Consider the following 16,168-nt stretch of genomic DNA (forward strand, 5'->3'; position numbering starts at 1 on the left):
TTGGCAAACATACTGGAGTGGTTTGCCATTTCCTCCTCCCGTGTGTCACCATTTTACAGATGAGGAACTGAGGCATTAAGTAACTTGCCCAGGGTCACCTAGCTAGTAAATGTCCGAGGCCACATTTGAACTCTGATTTTCCTGACTCCAGGTTTGGTGCTCTATTCACTGCACAACCAAGCTGTTCCACAAAAAAAGGATAGTGACACTTTGAAAGAAATAATGTTTTATTAAGATTGGTTTGGTTTTTTTTAGGGAGGCAATTGGGGTTAAGTGACTTGCCCAGGGTCACACAGCTAGTAAGTGTTAAGTGTCTGAGGCTGGATTTGAACTCAGGTACTCCTGACTCCAGGGCCAGTGCTCTATCCACTGAGCCACCTAGCTGTCCCTATTAAGATTGTTAATAAGTCATGATATTCTGAAGGGAATGGGATGAATAAAGGGAGAAAGCAATGAATTCCAAGAAGACAACTGACGTTTTGGTTTCCCTTTCTTGTTACAGTCACGAGCCTTTCTAAGAGACTATTACCGGGACCATAACATCGAACTTTCTAAGCTGCTGTATAAGATGGGCCAGACATTGCCCACCTGGCTGCGGGAGGACCTCCAGAATACTAGGTAGCTGCTGCCACCACCATGACCAGAGTGAGCGTTCATCATGGCCAGGGAGCCCCCAGCCTCACACTGAGCCACCCCGGGGGTGTGGAACATAGCCCAGAACTGCCAAGCATTTCTGAGCAATACCCCACCAAGGCCTGACCTGGGAATGGGAAGAAGAGCCCAGTGCAGCCGAAGAGAGCTCCAGAGCCTCCCACAGCCAAGGCCTACAACCAGGCATGTGGCCCCCAAGCACTTCCTGAGACCTGCTCGAAGCTTCCCTAGGTGTAAGGTTGCTTCCAGTTTGTGTGATGCCACTGCCTTGTTCGAGGGATTCTGTTCTACTCCTCACTGTGCCCCTAGGCACTATCCTCTTCCCCCAGGCAGGGCACTCCCTCAGTATTAATCGCTGTGTTTCCCACCAGCCGGACTGTGATGGGGATGGGGTGGGGCAGGAAGACCTTTTGCTAGACTGGATGGAGGGGGGATGGGGACACCCCCCTGTCCATTTCAGAAAAGGCCCTTCAGAGAGATAGGTCTGGTACTCAGCTGGTTACCAGGCTGGACTTAAGTCTGATGGCCTCCAGAGAGTTCTGGAGCCCATCTGATCAATACCTTCCCCTCTCTGTCCTTAAAATGTCTTCGGTACCTGCAGTATCCACTCAGTCCCCAAGGAATCTTTCTAGGGGATGTTTTTAACCCCTCCATCCTAACATCCTGACTCCTAGGACCAAGTCCTAGAGTTGTCCCAGAATACTCACCCTAATCTCTTGCCCCCGTCCTTTCCATATCATCAGATATGACTTACGTGGTGTTTTCTGTGGTAAAAGACTGAGGTGACCCTAGGGTCCAGCTACCAGAACCCATTCCAGTGTACATAAAATGTTCCCTCCCGCCCCAAGCAAAGGCTATGGGCAGTGAAGATGGTGCCTACAGCCCCGGTACCTCTGCCTCCATTCCTGCTTTGAGCAGGTGGAGGCTTCCCGGAGAACCTTTTACAACCTCTCAAATACTAAAAGCTGAAGTATTTTAATATTTTGGTTTTTGTTTCTTGGTGCCAGAGTTTGTGCCCTGCTTAATGGGGCTACACTGTGTTATTTTATATAAACTCTCTGTCTGTATCTCTCTCTGTCTCTCTCCCTCCTTCCCCATCTGTCTCTTGTCTCTCTTCCTCCCTCTTTTTCTCTCCATTTCTCTTCCCCCTTTCCTTTGTTGGGTTTGTTTTAATCCAGCCTGCTATCATAATCCAGGGGGCAGGGTATCTAATGGGGTCAGAAAGGTAGCATTTGCTACCAGTAGCTCAAAGGGCAGTAACTGTTTCTCTATCTCACCCGGAGGCTGCCTGATTTTTATCTCCTGCAGGCAGCAGATAAAATCAGGGAGAAACAGATACTCTAGGCTGGTGTTTATCACACTAGGCTATTATTCTGCAGTTGCATATATATTAGGAAGAAGGAGAGAGAAAGAAACAGGCCAGACTCCTACACCAGGGCTATGTGTTTGCAGGGACCTGGTGTTCCTGATCTGTATGTTTTTGTTACCCCTGGGTTCCTTTGGTATCTGGGGAGGTCTTGTGTGCTGGGTAAGTTGCCTGAGGTCTTGGCCACAGAGAGAACAAACATAGAAGGGTTTTAATAAGGATGACTATCACAAGGTCTGGAACCCCAGTGTTCTTGACAGCCCCTTAGTTCTTCTATATTCTTCTGGATATGCCTGTGTTAGAGGTCATGAGGCCCTGGCAGTAACACCAATTTATTAATCATCTAGAAAATTAGAAGAGGAGACATGCATGGGACCAATATGAATGTATGGGGTTGGGGGGGAGGTGCTGCTGGATGAGCAAGAGAGCCCTGAGCCTATGTAACTGGGCATCTGTCTGCTGGCAGAAACAGGATTCTCAGCATTGGTGATACTAGATTCATCATGGCTTATGTTTCTAGTTCAGCATCCTTGATCATCTGGCCCAGCTGTGGAGAAATGGAGCTTGTGTGGAAATGGTTAAGCAGTGTTGTAAGCTTAAGCAGATTAAGGTGAGTCAGAATCTTGGGTTCCCAGCACGCTTTACTTCTAGGGCCCACCAGAGCCAGAGCCCATGTTTTTGGTGTGGTAGCCCCAGTCACTTGGCCTGTTGGTATAGCTGCCACTATCTTTGCCTCGGTGGGAGATCAGGTCAATGTACCTCCCCTTGATTGGACTCTCAGGTGAATCTGAGGACCCTTCCATAGCAGCAGTAGTTCGGTTCCTGAAGTCATCTGGGAGGTAGGGCCTGCAAATGACAGTATGAAGCCTTAGAGTAGCATAAAATTATCAGTGACTTCTGCCCTGAAAAGGGTAGTCTGAGAAGCCCTGTGTCTGGGAATATGTGGTGGGAGATGAGGAAAGAAAACCAATGAATAGTAACTTAAATCCAGGCCTCCATCCTGGGTGGAGAGAAGCCAGGAAGCGAAAGACAATGCATTCCCTCTGGGAGAATTTGGAACATAGAGAATGGGTAGAGGGAATGATTGGAGTGGTGCTTAGGACCACCTGGTTCTTTAGAAGGACAGGAATGAAGGTGGATTGAAGGAAGAGGAAACTTTAAAATAGAAACTACTTTGGGCAAAATTCTTTTGACTTGACTGCTGGGGAAACTGGAAAAGTTTGGCAAAAATGAGACTGGCAGCCAACACCATATGCCATAATGTATTCTAAGTGGATAAGTGACCCAAATGGAAAAGATAACATCACAGAAAAAAAGAAAAAGGGCAAAGTACTAGACCAAGCCCACTCTGAAGTGGGCATTTACATAGGCAGTGCCACAGGGCCAAGAGAAGGCAGAACAGGGAGTGGTCAGTGTGCTGTTTTGTTCTGTTCAAAGCACCTGGAGTGTTCCCTTCTCCCCACAAAAAGAAGTCGGGCTATGAGGGGGTGAGGATGGTAGGATTGGGCAAAGCAGGGGCAGAATTGCCTCAGCCACACAGCTCACCTAGTTAAGCTGTAAGGACTGGAAAACCACACTTGCTATCAGTAACTAATGAGGTCATTGTGCTCTCATTTTGAGCCTGCCCATACACAGTAGCTCTAAGTACAGAACTGGTGTTTATTATAATCTAGCTCTGGGCTGACTGGGAAAGAATGGGAGAGGCAAGGCCTGGCAAGAGATCTTCATGAAAGAGCAATGCAACTTCTGGGGGCCTAGGTGTCTCCTTATTGCTTTTCCCTAGTGTTCTTGTATTGTGTTTGGACCATCATAGGACCCTGCTTGTGGGTGTGGCCAACAACTCTCTTGATAAGGCAGTCACAGCTACAACTGTGACAAACCCTGAGACCCCTGCCCTATGCACTTGAGTGAATGTGTCAGAATTCATGGGACCCAGAATAGCTTCTATGTCTGGGGCCAGATCTTTCTGATCAATGGAGGAGACATGACGGAATAGGAGGATTGTATTGGATGTTTGGGAAAACACTGATCAAGTGTTCCTGGTGAACCTTCCCCATTCCTTCAAGATACAATGTCAGAGGGCAGCTAGGTGGCGCAGTGGATAAAGCGCCGGCCCTGGATTCAGGAGGACCTGAGTTCAAACCCAGCCTCAGACACTTGACACTTACTAGCTGTGTGACTCTGAGCAAGTCACTTAACCCTAATTGCCTCACCCCCCCCCCAAAAAAAAAGATACAATGTCAGATGCCAGGAAACGGAAGCCCCTAGGTCAGTCTGGAGGAAGGAGAGGGTGACCAAAGATGGCGGATTATCTGCAGAGTTAAATTTTCTCATTTTTGGAAACCTGACAGTTTGACAGGTCCATGCAGCTCAGATGTTGGCCAAAGAAAAAAAAGTTACACGGTGATTAGGGTAAGGTGGAATAAAGTTGCAAAGACCAATCCTGGATTGGAGATCTGTGGAGCCAGAGCTGAGAGCTAGTCCCATTGGAAAGCCCAAGATAGAATAGGATTCTCACCCAGTACCAAGTTATTTGGATGATTAGAGCTTTGTAGTATAGTTTGAGGTCTGGTCCTACTAGGACTCCTTTCTCATTTTTGTGGGGGGGAGGGGGGGAATATTTTGATTTTTTTTTTTTATTGATTCTCTTGCTATTCTTGACCTTTTTATAATGGGATCCTCTAAAAAAGATCTCACCCCATCTCTTTCTTAACTTGGTGCTAGAGTGAGATTTACCTAGGATCCACAATTGCTCTCTTAGTGGGCAGAATGCTATAAAAACTGATGGGTGATAAGAGAAGTCTTGGGTCTCTGAGTCTGGTAAGATATGCCTTTTTATTGCCTGTCTTGCCAGTAGTAGGCATAGTGGTATCTTCTCCAGCTGGAAATCTTGGCTGGGCCATTGGGCTGAGGGAAGAGAGCTGACTGTCTTCCTCTTGTCTGGATGCCCTGGGTTATCAGGGCAAGTTTATAGACACAGCCTATTGACCCATCCAGATGTTTTATATTGTTCTGAATCAGGAAGCAAGCCCATGTGGTGGTGTCTTGAAGGCTCACTTTAGGTAGTAGAATCTCAAAGCTATTTACTGATTCAGAAATCAGGTATCTCCCCACTAATCCTAACCCACTTGTAAAACTGTGAAGTGACTCAAGTGTAGTGTCCCCATTCCCCCCGCCTAACCTCCACCACTGCTAGGTTCATTCCTTTACTAAAGTCCCTAGAAGACCACTCTGGCAAAAGGGGTAAGAGAGCCCTGTCTGGATCATCTTGCATCAGCACCTGGGACTCACTGGTACTTTTCAGGTTCCCTCCCACCTCCTCACCTATTTACAAAGCCAAATAGAAAGAAGTCACTTCTTCCAGGCCAGGACGGCTGTATACTGGCTTTTACTACCCCCGACTTTGCATTCTGTCTGGGACCTCTTGCCTCTGAAGGGCTTTCCAGCCTCAGGTTTCTGTGGCTCCTGCCACAGTTCTAGTATATTCCTGTCTTGTTAGAGTCCTGGTGGTGTTGGATCTGAGATAAGGCAGAGACAGTACAGTTCTAGGCCTGGCTATCCAAGAAGACTTTCTTTAATTGTAGAGAGCTACTTGAAGGAGGGAAAACTCATGTTCTTGGGCGAAAGTAAAGGCAGAAAGTACCCAGAAATAGACCTGGATGTGAATAGGTCGAGCTGCTTCTTTCAGATACCATGCTAGTGGAATTTAGCCAAACCCAGTTGTTTTGGTGGGGGACAGTTGTAATTTCCATTTAAGTCCAAATGCAGTAGGCAGTGTGGACCTGGAAGGGGAGGAGAATTTGTTGGGGTGGCTATTGTAGCCCTTGAAGTTGAAGGTAGTCCTGCCACATTTGGGTGGGCAGCTAAATGACACGGGGCCTGTTGCTGTGGCTTAGCCGGGACACACTGGAGATGAAAGAACTGTGACATGGAAACTGAGAATGGAAAATGAGAGAAGAGCCAGGTCAAACTGTAATCGCCAGACTAAGATCTGTGATGGAATAGGGAGACATGAGCTTGGGCTCTCCGAAGCAAGGCAAGTTGACAAGGATCCTGTCTGCTGCTGCTTCCTTTTGATAGAGCTGGAGAATTCCACCTTTTAGGAGCTGCCGTGTGCTAGGCCTAGAAGCCTGAACCTGATGGAGTAATGTCATGATTATAGCCATAACAATCCTGCTGGTGGAGGAAGGGCACAGACATAGAGAAGCATTCTCATGGAAACCCTTGAGTGAGATGTCTTTCTGCCCTGAGCTCAGGGCCCCTGTGGTTTGGGCTGGGGACTCAGAGGTCAGTAGGGTAGGTATGATTCATATTGCCCTTGGCATAAATGGCCTCCTTAAATTTTGTTCTTCCAAACCTCCCTCCTGTAAGCAAGTACCTCTTCCCCAATTGAGGAGCAGAGTTGGGGGAGCCAAGCGTAGAGACTAAGTTTGTGTGTTTTCCATTAGCACCATTCAGATTCTGCATGATTTGCATTTCCAATGTCCCCTTTATAGGTCTCCCAATAATCCTTTCCTTTCCCAGTCCCCTCCCCCAAGTAAGGCATACCTGAAGGATGGACTCAGCCTGGCAAGGAGCCATGAAATCTCAGTGATTGGTACCATCAGCTGGACTTTAGAAGAGTATGACCCTGTGGCAGCTAATGGTCAAAGCTGCTCTGACCATGATTGAGATACCTAAATTCATTGCAGAACAACAACAAAGCCATGTGGAAAAGAGGGATCCAAAAAGATCTCAATAGGCTAGAATAATGAGAAACTATATTAGAATAAATTTAAAACCTTGATCACAAAAGCCAACTTCACAATTACAGGATTGGGCTTGGGTGGGTGGGCAGAAAAACATATTCGTGGGGAAAGAGTGCTGCAGAGGTGAGACCCACCCCCACCCGGGGAGCTTTAAACTCATCTTGAAGAGTCCCCAGACCCCGCCAGAGGGAGTGTTCCTCTTGGACTCCCTCTGCCTTTGTGCAGATGGAAGCTGGCATCTTGGAAGGAGGCCCCTTCTTCATCAAGAAACCTTCCTATATTAGGAGCAAGATTGGCAGAATCAAGAGGCGATGTTAATCCATTCTTTTGGAAATCTGGACTCCAAGCTCTGCCTGCTTCTAAGACTGAAGGTTTTGTTGCTACCACATGGGTTAATCAACAGTATCCATCTGGGCTGCTGCTGGTATTGGTCCTCTTGTAAGGAAGCATTTACAAAGCACCTACTCTGTACACAATCACGTAGTTGGTGCAGCTTGGGAGAAAGGCATAATAACACCTCCTCCTGCCCATAACAGAGTCATAGTCTAATAGAGGAAATGCTTTTAAGAAACTAAAACAACCACTTACAAAATGACAGCATCTGCTTCCAGTGTCATATGAATGATCCGCATAGTAAACTCAAAGCGGAGGTGGGGGAAGTGATCCAGGGCAGAGGCAGTTTAGAAAGGCTTCACTGAGGTGGAATTTGAACTCTTAGGGCATTCAAGATGGATAGAAGTTCAGGTGGCAAGTGGGACAGTGTAAAAGTGCTTAGGAAAGGGAAAGAGGAGGGAGAAAATAAATCCTCACTACATCTTTCTGCCTTTGGTTCAGAGAACTAGCCACAGCTCTCAGAAGAAGGGATCTATTGAGCTTGGATTCTGCCCCCTTGTGTTGCCTTGCACTCAGGGAGAGCCTGGGAAACATTTGCTTTGGCCTTTGGCCTTTGGGTTCATACTGGCTGGAGCAAGGCCTGGTTTGCTCACATGCCTAAGAAACAAGGTGTCTGGTTCATGATTTCTGCATATCGTGTTCCTCTGGGCACTGGGCAGGAAAAATAGGGAATAGAAACTCAGGCAATTGACTCTCTATAGTCTGGGTGAAATGAGCTATATTTTCTCACTAGAAAGCTTCCCCTATCCCACTTCCCTTCTCCCTCTGGCCCTGGTTCAGTGACCCCTACATATATCCTAGAAGAGTCTGGGGGTGGGGTATGGAGCAGAAAAGGTTATATGAAAATTGCAAAAAAGGAAAAGAAGGGTTTATACAACTCTTAGTTTTTATTATCGAGACCCCTTTTTCCCTTTTGCCAATTTTTTAAAGAATCCGTGTCTCTTCCTAGGGAGAGGAAGCCCATACTTGGGATGTCAGGGGAAGGGAAGAGCAGTGTTAGCAGAAAGAGAAAAAAGGATCTCTTCCTGTGTTAGGAGGGATGGGGGTGGGGGGCAGCAAGATAAAGCTCAACCCATCTCTCCTGTTTCCTAGTGCTCTTATACCAGCCTTTTGGTTTCATTGGAAAAGAGAACCTTCATCACTAATGTACAATCTTGAACTAACTGCTAATAAAATGGGATTGTTTGTATTCATTTCTCTGGGCTGTTTGTTTTTCTTTTTGCCAAGTGATGTTTGAGAATAAAGATTTATCATTGTTAGGATTTCCCATTGTTCATGGATAACTTTTGGCGATGTGCACAATGTAGAGGGCAGTAGTCACTTGGATACCCCCAAAAATCTTTTCTTTCAATTTGAAGAAAATAGTTTTTGTAGTACTTTAGAAATGTCCTAGGAATTTGTAGGGTTTCTAATGAATGTGCATTAAGGTCAGTTTGGCATCCCCAAATGAAAGCTGTTAGGTAGTCTCTAGATAGATAGCCTAATAGGAAGAGCCTTGAACTGGGATCAGGAGTTCTCTGTTCTAGGTCATGACTATGTCATTAAACTGGCTTTTAAAGGCCACAAGGCCATTTCAGGTTGCTATAAGCCACACTGAGGGACATGGTGGCTCAAGGCTATAACTCCAGGGAAGAACCAATCATCTTCCTTCTCCCTTTTGAGTATCCCTGGATATACTATATCTGAGAGTGAAAAGAGCTCCAAATTAGGACTTCTGTTCCTGACTGACACTAACTCAATGGGACAATTGGCAGTCATAGAATTGTAGACTTTTAAAAAAAGACATTTTTTGTTTTTACACCACTTACATTTCTCATTGAATACATTCTCTTGCCACCTCCTAAAAAGCCATGCCTTTATACCAAAGAATTTTTAAAGGGGGCAAAGTTAAGGAACTAACACTTTGAAAAAGTTCTCCATCATCTGTATGATTCCAAACCCAAGCCCATATTTCCCCAACTCTGCAAAGAAAGGAAAGAGCTTCCTCCTCATTGTTTCTTTGGTACTAAGCTTGGTCATTTATAATTTCATAGCATTCAGTTTAAGCTCTTTGGTTGTTCTTGCAATTTACATTCTTGTGGTTGTGTATAGTTTTCCTTCTGCTTATTTCAGTATGGATCAGTGACCATGTCTTCATCTGCGTCTCGGTATTCATCATATTCCTCATATTGTACAACACAATAATGTTCCTTTCCACTAATGTATCACAATTTGCTGAATCATTATTATTTGATGAATTATAGACTCTTAGAGCTGGAAGGCACTTTAGAGGTCAGTCTAATTCTTATCGTGAATTACATAAATAGGGGATCATCCAGCATCTTTCTTAAAGATACAGTGAGTGACAGGGAGCTTCACCAAGCAACCCATTCCACTGGCAGGCAACCAAATGATACCAAGAAACTCCTATCAAGGTCAAATATGCCTCTTTATATTTTTCTATTATTGGTACTAGCTCTGTTCTGCAGGGCCGAGCAGAACAAAACAAACATGATTCCTTCCACTGGAAAGCCCTTCTGAAGAGAAGGCAGACATAATCACGGGTGTAAATGAAATCTTTTCAGGCTAAATATTGAGAATTCCTTTAAGTTTTTATAAGAATACAGGTTCCAGCCTCCTCCCCATCCCAGGTATCCTCTTCTAGACATACTCCAATTCACCAATGTTCCCAAAATGTGATGCCCAGAACTAAACACAAGACTCCACATGGGATATGAACAGAATAGAAGACATTGTGCCTTTCTCTGCATTAACTCTTTTGTCTGATACCAGCACTGTTGATTCATATTATGCTAATAATCGGGGGTGGCTAGGTGGCGCAGTGGATAAAGCGCTGGCCCTGGAGTCAGGAGTACCTGAGTTCAAATCTGGCCTCAAACACTTGACACTTACTAGCTGTGTGACCTTGGGCAAGTCACTTAACCCCCATTGCCCCACCAAAGACAAAAAAAGCTAATAATCACTAATACCCCTGGGGCTTTTTCACACCAACTGTTGTCTAGCTAGGTCTTTACCTTGCTGTGAATGTGTACAATTGATCTTTTGAACCTAAGTTATAGGACTTTCCTGGGTAACAGACCCATAAAGAGTGATGAATGAAAATGAGGATATTGGGGGGGGGGCATCCTTCAACTTTTAGGTTCATGTCAAAGAGGACAACCAGTTTGCTCTATAGTATGTACTTTGATGTCTTTTTCAGAGGCAGAATTCTGGGCTATAGGGTGTTTTGGGGTTTTTTTAAGTTTTAAATGTGATCTTAGAACATCAGATGCTCTACCCACTCAACCAAGCAAGCCTAGTGAGAAAAACTCAGCATACTTCTTTGACCTAGTTGGGTATCTTTGGGGAGAGATTTTTTAAAAATCTACTCTACTGCTTTATATAGCAGTGATATTGGATCAAAGGCAAAAGATAAAAAAACAAAAAGATATGGCCCATATACCCCAAATATTTATAGCAGCACTTTTTGTAAGAGCAAAGAAACAAAATACATATTCATCTGTTGGAAAATGGGTAAACAAATTGTGGAACATGGACGTTATGGAATATTAATGAGGCTACAAACATTTATTAAGTGCTTGGTGCCAGGTACTATGCTAAGTGCTGGCAATACAAAGAAAGGAAAAAGGTTTTTGCTTTCAAGGAAATCACATTCTAATGGGAGAAGACAGCATACATGCAACTATATACATATGAGATATACATACATTGAGGATGATCAAGAAAGACCTCTAAGAAGGCAGAATTTGAGTTGAGACTTGTAGGAAGCCAGGAAAATCAGGAAGCAGAGATGCAGAAGTGCATTGCAGGCATAGTGGACAGCCAAAGAAAAAGCACCGAACCAAGAAATGGAGTTTTGTTTAAGAGGAACAGAAGGAAGGCTGGTGTCAGTGGATCACAGAGTATATGGAGGATTGTAAAATTAAAAAAAACTTTAGAGGTAGGAAGGAACTAGCTTGTGAAGGGCTTAAAAAGTCAAGCAGAAGGGGCAGCTAGGTGGTGCAGTGGATAGAGCACAGGCCCTGGAGTCAGGAGTACCTGAGTTCAATTCCGGCCTCAGACACTTAACACTAGCTGTGTGACCCTGGGCAAATCACTTAACCCCAATTGCCTCACTAAAAATAAAAACAAGTCAAGCAGAGGGGGCAGCTAGGTGGCGCAGTGAATAAGGCACCGGCCCTGGATTCAGAAGGACCTGAGTTCAAATATGGCCTCAGACACTTGACACTTACTAGCTGTGTGGCCCTGGGTAAGTCACTTAACCCTCATTGCCCTGCACAAAAGAAAAAAAGTCAAGCAGAATATCATGGGGAAAGGAATAGGATGGAAAGGAAACAGTTAACAATAGTAATCATGAAAAAGAGAAAAGGGGAAAAAATTGTACAAAAAATATTTATAGCAACTCTTTGTGGTGGCTAAGAATTGAGAATCAAGGGAATGTCCATCAGTTGAGGAATGACGGAAGAAGCTGTGGTATATGATTGTAGTGGAATGGTATTGTGTTACAGGAAATGACAAATAGGATGATCCCAGAAAAACTTGGAAAGACTCATGAACTGATGTATAGTGAAGTGAGCAGAACTGGGAGGACATTGTGCATAGTGACAGCAGTATTGTTAGGTGAGCAATTGTGAATGACTTAATTACTCTCAGCAATACAATGATCCAAGACAATCCCAAGGGACTAATGAGGAAGCTTACAATCCACCCCCATAAAAAGAACTGATAAAAAGAGCACTTGTGGATTGTACATATTGTGAGAAAATAATGATTAATAATGGATTTCTTTTGCATGACTGCACATATAAATTTATATTGAATTGCTTGAGTTCTCAGGGGGCTGGGGAGGGAGGAAGATAATTTGGAACCCCAAATTTTAAAAATTGATGTGAAAATTTGGGGGAAATTCTAAATAAATAAATAAGTAATGGATTTATTGGGGGACCCAGAGATCACTTTCTCAGTTCTTTCTCCCTCCCTCCACTCCAGAAAGTCCAGTTCCCCTTGAGAAACTTCATCAAATCTCATATGGGGCACACCCAAGGGAACAAAAGGAATGGAGATAGACACCTAGATAATGGACTTTGCTTTAAGCAACTTGAGGGAGGGGCTTTTGCATTCTTTTCCCTGATGTCATCTCTAGAGTTCATTTTAATGTAGACCACCTTCAAATAATGTCAGCTAATGGAATTGAATGATGCTAACCAATTGGCTTTGATCAATGTATAATGACCGGCCTCTATCAAAAGAAGATAAATATAACCTTTAGAAGAGGCCAGGAAGGGCCTTTTAGGACAGCATGGGTCTGTGGGAGCTTTTATACTTGTGCTCACTGGCATGTTGAAGCTCTCCCTGCTTTCTACCATTTGGCCTGAGACCATGAGAAGTTAGGGAGATACATGGTCAATTCTTTACTGGCATAATATTAATAACTAATATATGTTTATCCCAAACTGATATCTATAGCAATAGCAATCAATTTTTTTGTTGTTGTTTTGTTTTTTTAGTGAGGCAATTGGGGTTAAGTGACTTGCCCAGGGTCACACAGCTAGTAAGTGTAAAGTGTCTGAGGTCAGATTTGAACTCAGGTCCTCCTGACTCCAGGGCCAGTGCTCCATCCACTGTGCCACCTAGCTGCCCAGCAATCAATTTTTTAAAAACACATATTTCTTATCTGTGCATGCACGATACTATTATAAAAGTTGAGCACATGCTTAATGCTGGCTCAAAGAACAAATCATAGAAATAATGGAGAATTTAATATAAGGAAACGAGAAGATATCAAAGCTTTTGGGATATAAGCAAAGCAATCTTGAAACATAAATTTATATCTCAATACTTTCAACAACAACAGAGAGAAAAAAACCAGATCACTGAATTGGGTGTGTAATTTAAAAAATAAAACAAAAAAGTAACAAAATTTTTAAAACCCAACTAAACATGAAAATAGAAATTCTGAAAATCTAAGATGAGATTAGCAACATTTAAAATTACAACTGAATTAAGTAAATTTTGGAGCTGTTTAAAAACAAATATATAAAAATCTGATTCAAAAAAGACTGGATATTCAAATTACCAATGTAAAAATTGAAAAGTACTTGTGACAAATGTAAGAGAAATAACAGCAATTATCAGAAAATATTTGACCAAGTATATGCCCTCCAAAAAAAAAAAAACCCAACCTTGAAAAGGGATGGATATTTGCAAAAAAATTTTAAGACCCAGATTAACAGTGCAAGAACTTGAGCAAGCCAAATAAATTACTTAAATTTGTTAATTCCCAAAAGAAAAAAAACCCGAGGCTTGATGGAGTTATAAATTAATTTTATTTAGTATTATAACAATATCAAAATGTCATAAACTGCAAAAACAGAAAAAGAGATCCTATTGAACTCATTTTATGATGCAAATATTTTCTTATAAGTAAACCATGGAGAAATAAAGCAGAGAAAGAAAACTATAAACCAATATCCCTAATGAATATTAATGCCAAAATATTGAATAAAATCTTAGCAAAGAGGCTACAGCAACATATTTTAAAAGATTATAATAGGTTGCACATAATATCAGTTTAAAAATGTATTGATTGGGGGCAGCTAGATGGCGCAGTGGATAGAGCACCAGCCCTGGAGTCAGGAGTACCTGAGTTCAAATCCAGCCTTAGACACTTAATACTTAACTAGCTGTGTAACCCTGGGCAAGTCACTTAACCCCAGTTGCCTCACTAAAAAAAAAAAAATGTATTGATTGGTTTTACTGAATTTTATTTCTTCTCTCTATTAAAAATATTTTTCTTATAAAGGATAGCTCTCTGGGAAAACCTGGGAAAGAGATACAGGAGAAATCTGTCATTTAAAAAGAAAAGATATCAGGTGGCGCAGAGGATAAAGCATCGGCCCTGATTTCAGGAGGACTTGAGTTCAAATTTGACCTCAGACACTTGACACTTACTAGCTGTGTGACCCTGGGCAAGTCACTCATTGCCCTCATTGCCTTGCAAAAAAAAAAAAAGATATCAATAAAATTTTTTTGAAAAATATTAGCCAAAAGACTATAGAATAGGGAATTGGCAAAGATATTGAGACAAGGAATGGCTTCAGCAAAGTTCCAGGCTACAAAATAAACCCTAAAAAAATCAACATTTCTATATAATAATCACAAAATCCAAGAAGCAATAATACATAGGGTGATCCCATTCAAAATAAATGCATAAAATATCTGAGGATTGACCAATGGAAGCACAAAAAGATTTGTGGGCTTTCAATTACAAAGTGCTCTTTAAGGAATAAAGAACTTAAATATGTGGATGAATATTGAGTGTTCATGGCTAGACTGTGCCAATATGATAAAAATGACAATGCTAGGGGCAGCTAGACGGCGCAGTGGTTAAAGCGCTGGCCCTGGATTCAGGAGTACCTGAGTTCAAATCCAGCCTCAGACACTTAACACTTACTAGCTGTGTGACCCTGGGCAAGTCACTTAACCCCCATTGCCCTGCAAAAAAAAAACAAAACACACACACACAAAAAAAATGACAATGCTACCAAAGCTAATTTATACTTTTAGGGTAAAAATTATCAAAATAAATTTGATAAAATAATAAAATTATTTTGGAAAAACATAAGATCTAGACTATCAGGGTGAGAACACCCAGTCCCCTCTTTCCCAGACAGATGAATTGCCTGGGGCTGTCTTTGTCATTTCCAGACTCTTGATGGACTTGTGGACCTTCCCCCAAGTAACTTATCCTCTCTCAGTGTTCCCTACCTTACTCCCTGGACTTTATGTTATTATGTAAAAAAGGTCCACCTACATTAAGTAGTTTCTATTCAGAGTCAGTAACGCCTATACTTAACTTAGGAGCACTTCAATTATTTCTTTTGTTAAAGGTTCATTTACAGCAATCTTTTTGTTCCCTTTTTGTTCTGTTACCCCATAAAAACCCTGTGCTCTATTCCTATCTTTGGGTATTCCTAGCTTCCAAGTTTTGCCATACCAGGAGCTATAGTTCCTCTACCCCGATTAAAGACCTTATTTCTCCTATATTGATTGTTTCCTTAATTTCCAGGTTAACAAGGAGAAATGCTGAAAAGAAGTAGGGATGAAGTAGGAGAATAGCACTCCCAGACCTCACACTAAAGTAGCAGTCATCAAAAACATCTGGTACTGATTAAAAAAGAGAGATAATTAAATGGAGCAGACTAAACAAGGAAGAATCTGAAATAATGAAATTCAGTAACACAGTATTTGATAAAGTAGAAAACATAAAATTCCTTGGAAAAAACTTATTTCATTAAAAAAAACTGCTGGGGCCGCTAGGTGGCGCAGTGGATAAAGCACCGGCCCTGGATTCAGGAGGACCTAAGTTCAAATCCGAACTCAGACACTTGACACTTACTAGCTTGTGTGACCCTGGGCAAGTCACTTAACCCTCGTTGCCCTGCCAAAAAAAAAAAAAAAAAAGAAAAAGAAAAACTGCTGTGAAAACTGGAAAGCAAACTGGCAGAAATTAGGCTTAGACCCATACCTTATACCAAAATCCATAATACATCTAAATGGATATTCAGCCTTTATATTGAAGATCAAACTATTAAAAAAAAAATTAGAAGAGAAGTAGATCATATTCCACTCACAGCCATAGGTAGGAAATGTATTCTTTTTTTTAAGCATTTACCTTTTTAAAATTTAATTTAATATTTTTAATCATAAAAGTATTTTATGGGGGAAGCTAGGTGGCACAGTAGATAAAGCACTGGCCCTGGATTCAGGAGCACCTGAGTTCAGATGCGGCCTCAGACACTAGCTATGTGACCCTAGGCAAGTCACTTAACCCCCATTGCCCCGCAAAAAAAAAAAAAAGGTATTTTATTATTTTCCAGTTACATGTAAAAAGTTTTCAACATTTGTTTTCATAAGATTTTTAGTTCCAAATTTTTCTTCCACTCTCCCTTCCCTTCCCCCCTCTCTAAGACAGAAAGCAATCTGATATAGGCTATAAATGTACAATCAA

The 16,168-nt window shown here is 42.3% G+C and overlaps 1 protein-coding gene across 2 annotated transcripts in view; it reads left to right on the forward strand.

Moving 5' to 3' along the window:
* NDST1 (N-deacetylase and N-sulfotransferase 1) overlaps window positions 1–8,351 on the forward strand; it is a 36,040-nt gene extending 27,689 nt beyond the window's left edge. For both annotated transcript variants that reach the window (XM_043984928.1, XM_043984930.1), the window contains one exon: window positions 503–8,351. In XM_043984928.1, the coding sequence (XP_043840863.1) occupies window positions 503–622 (120 nt within the window). In that variant the 3' untranslated portion in view covers window positions 623–8,351. The remainder of the gene's footprint in view (window positions 1–502) is intronic.
* The last annotated feature ends 7,817 nt before the right edge of the window (window positions 8,352–16,168 follow it).

Source organism: Dromiciops gliroides, chromosome 2 (genome assembly GCF_019393635.1).
Source record: "Dromiciops gliroides isolate mDroGli1 chromosome 2, mDroGli1.pri, whole genome shotgun sequence".
In the NCBI taxonomy this organism is placed as follows: domain Eukaryota; kingdom Metazoa; phylum Chordata; class Mammalia; order Microbiotheria; family Microbiotheriidae; genus Dromiciops; species Dromiciops gliroides.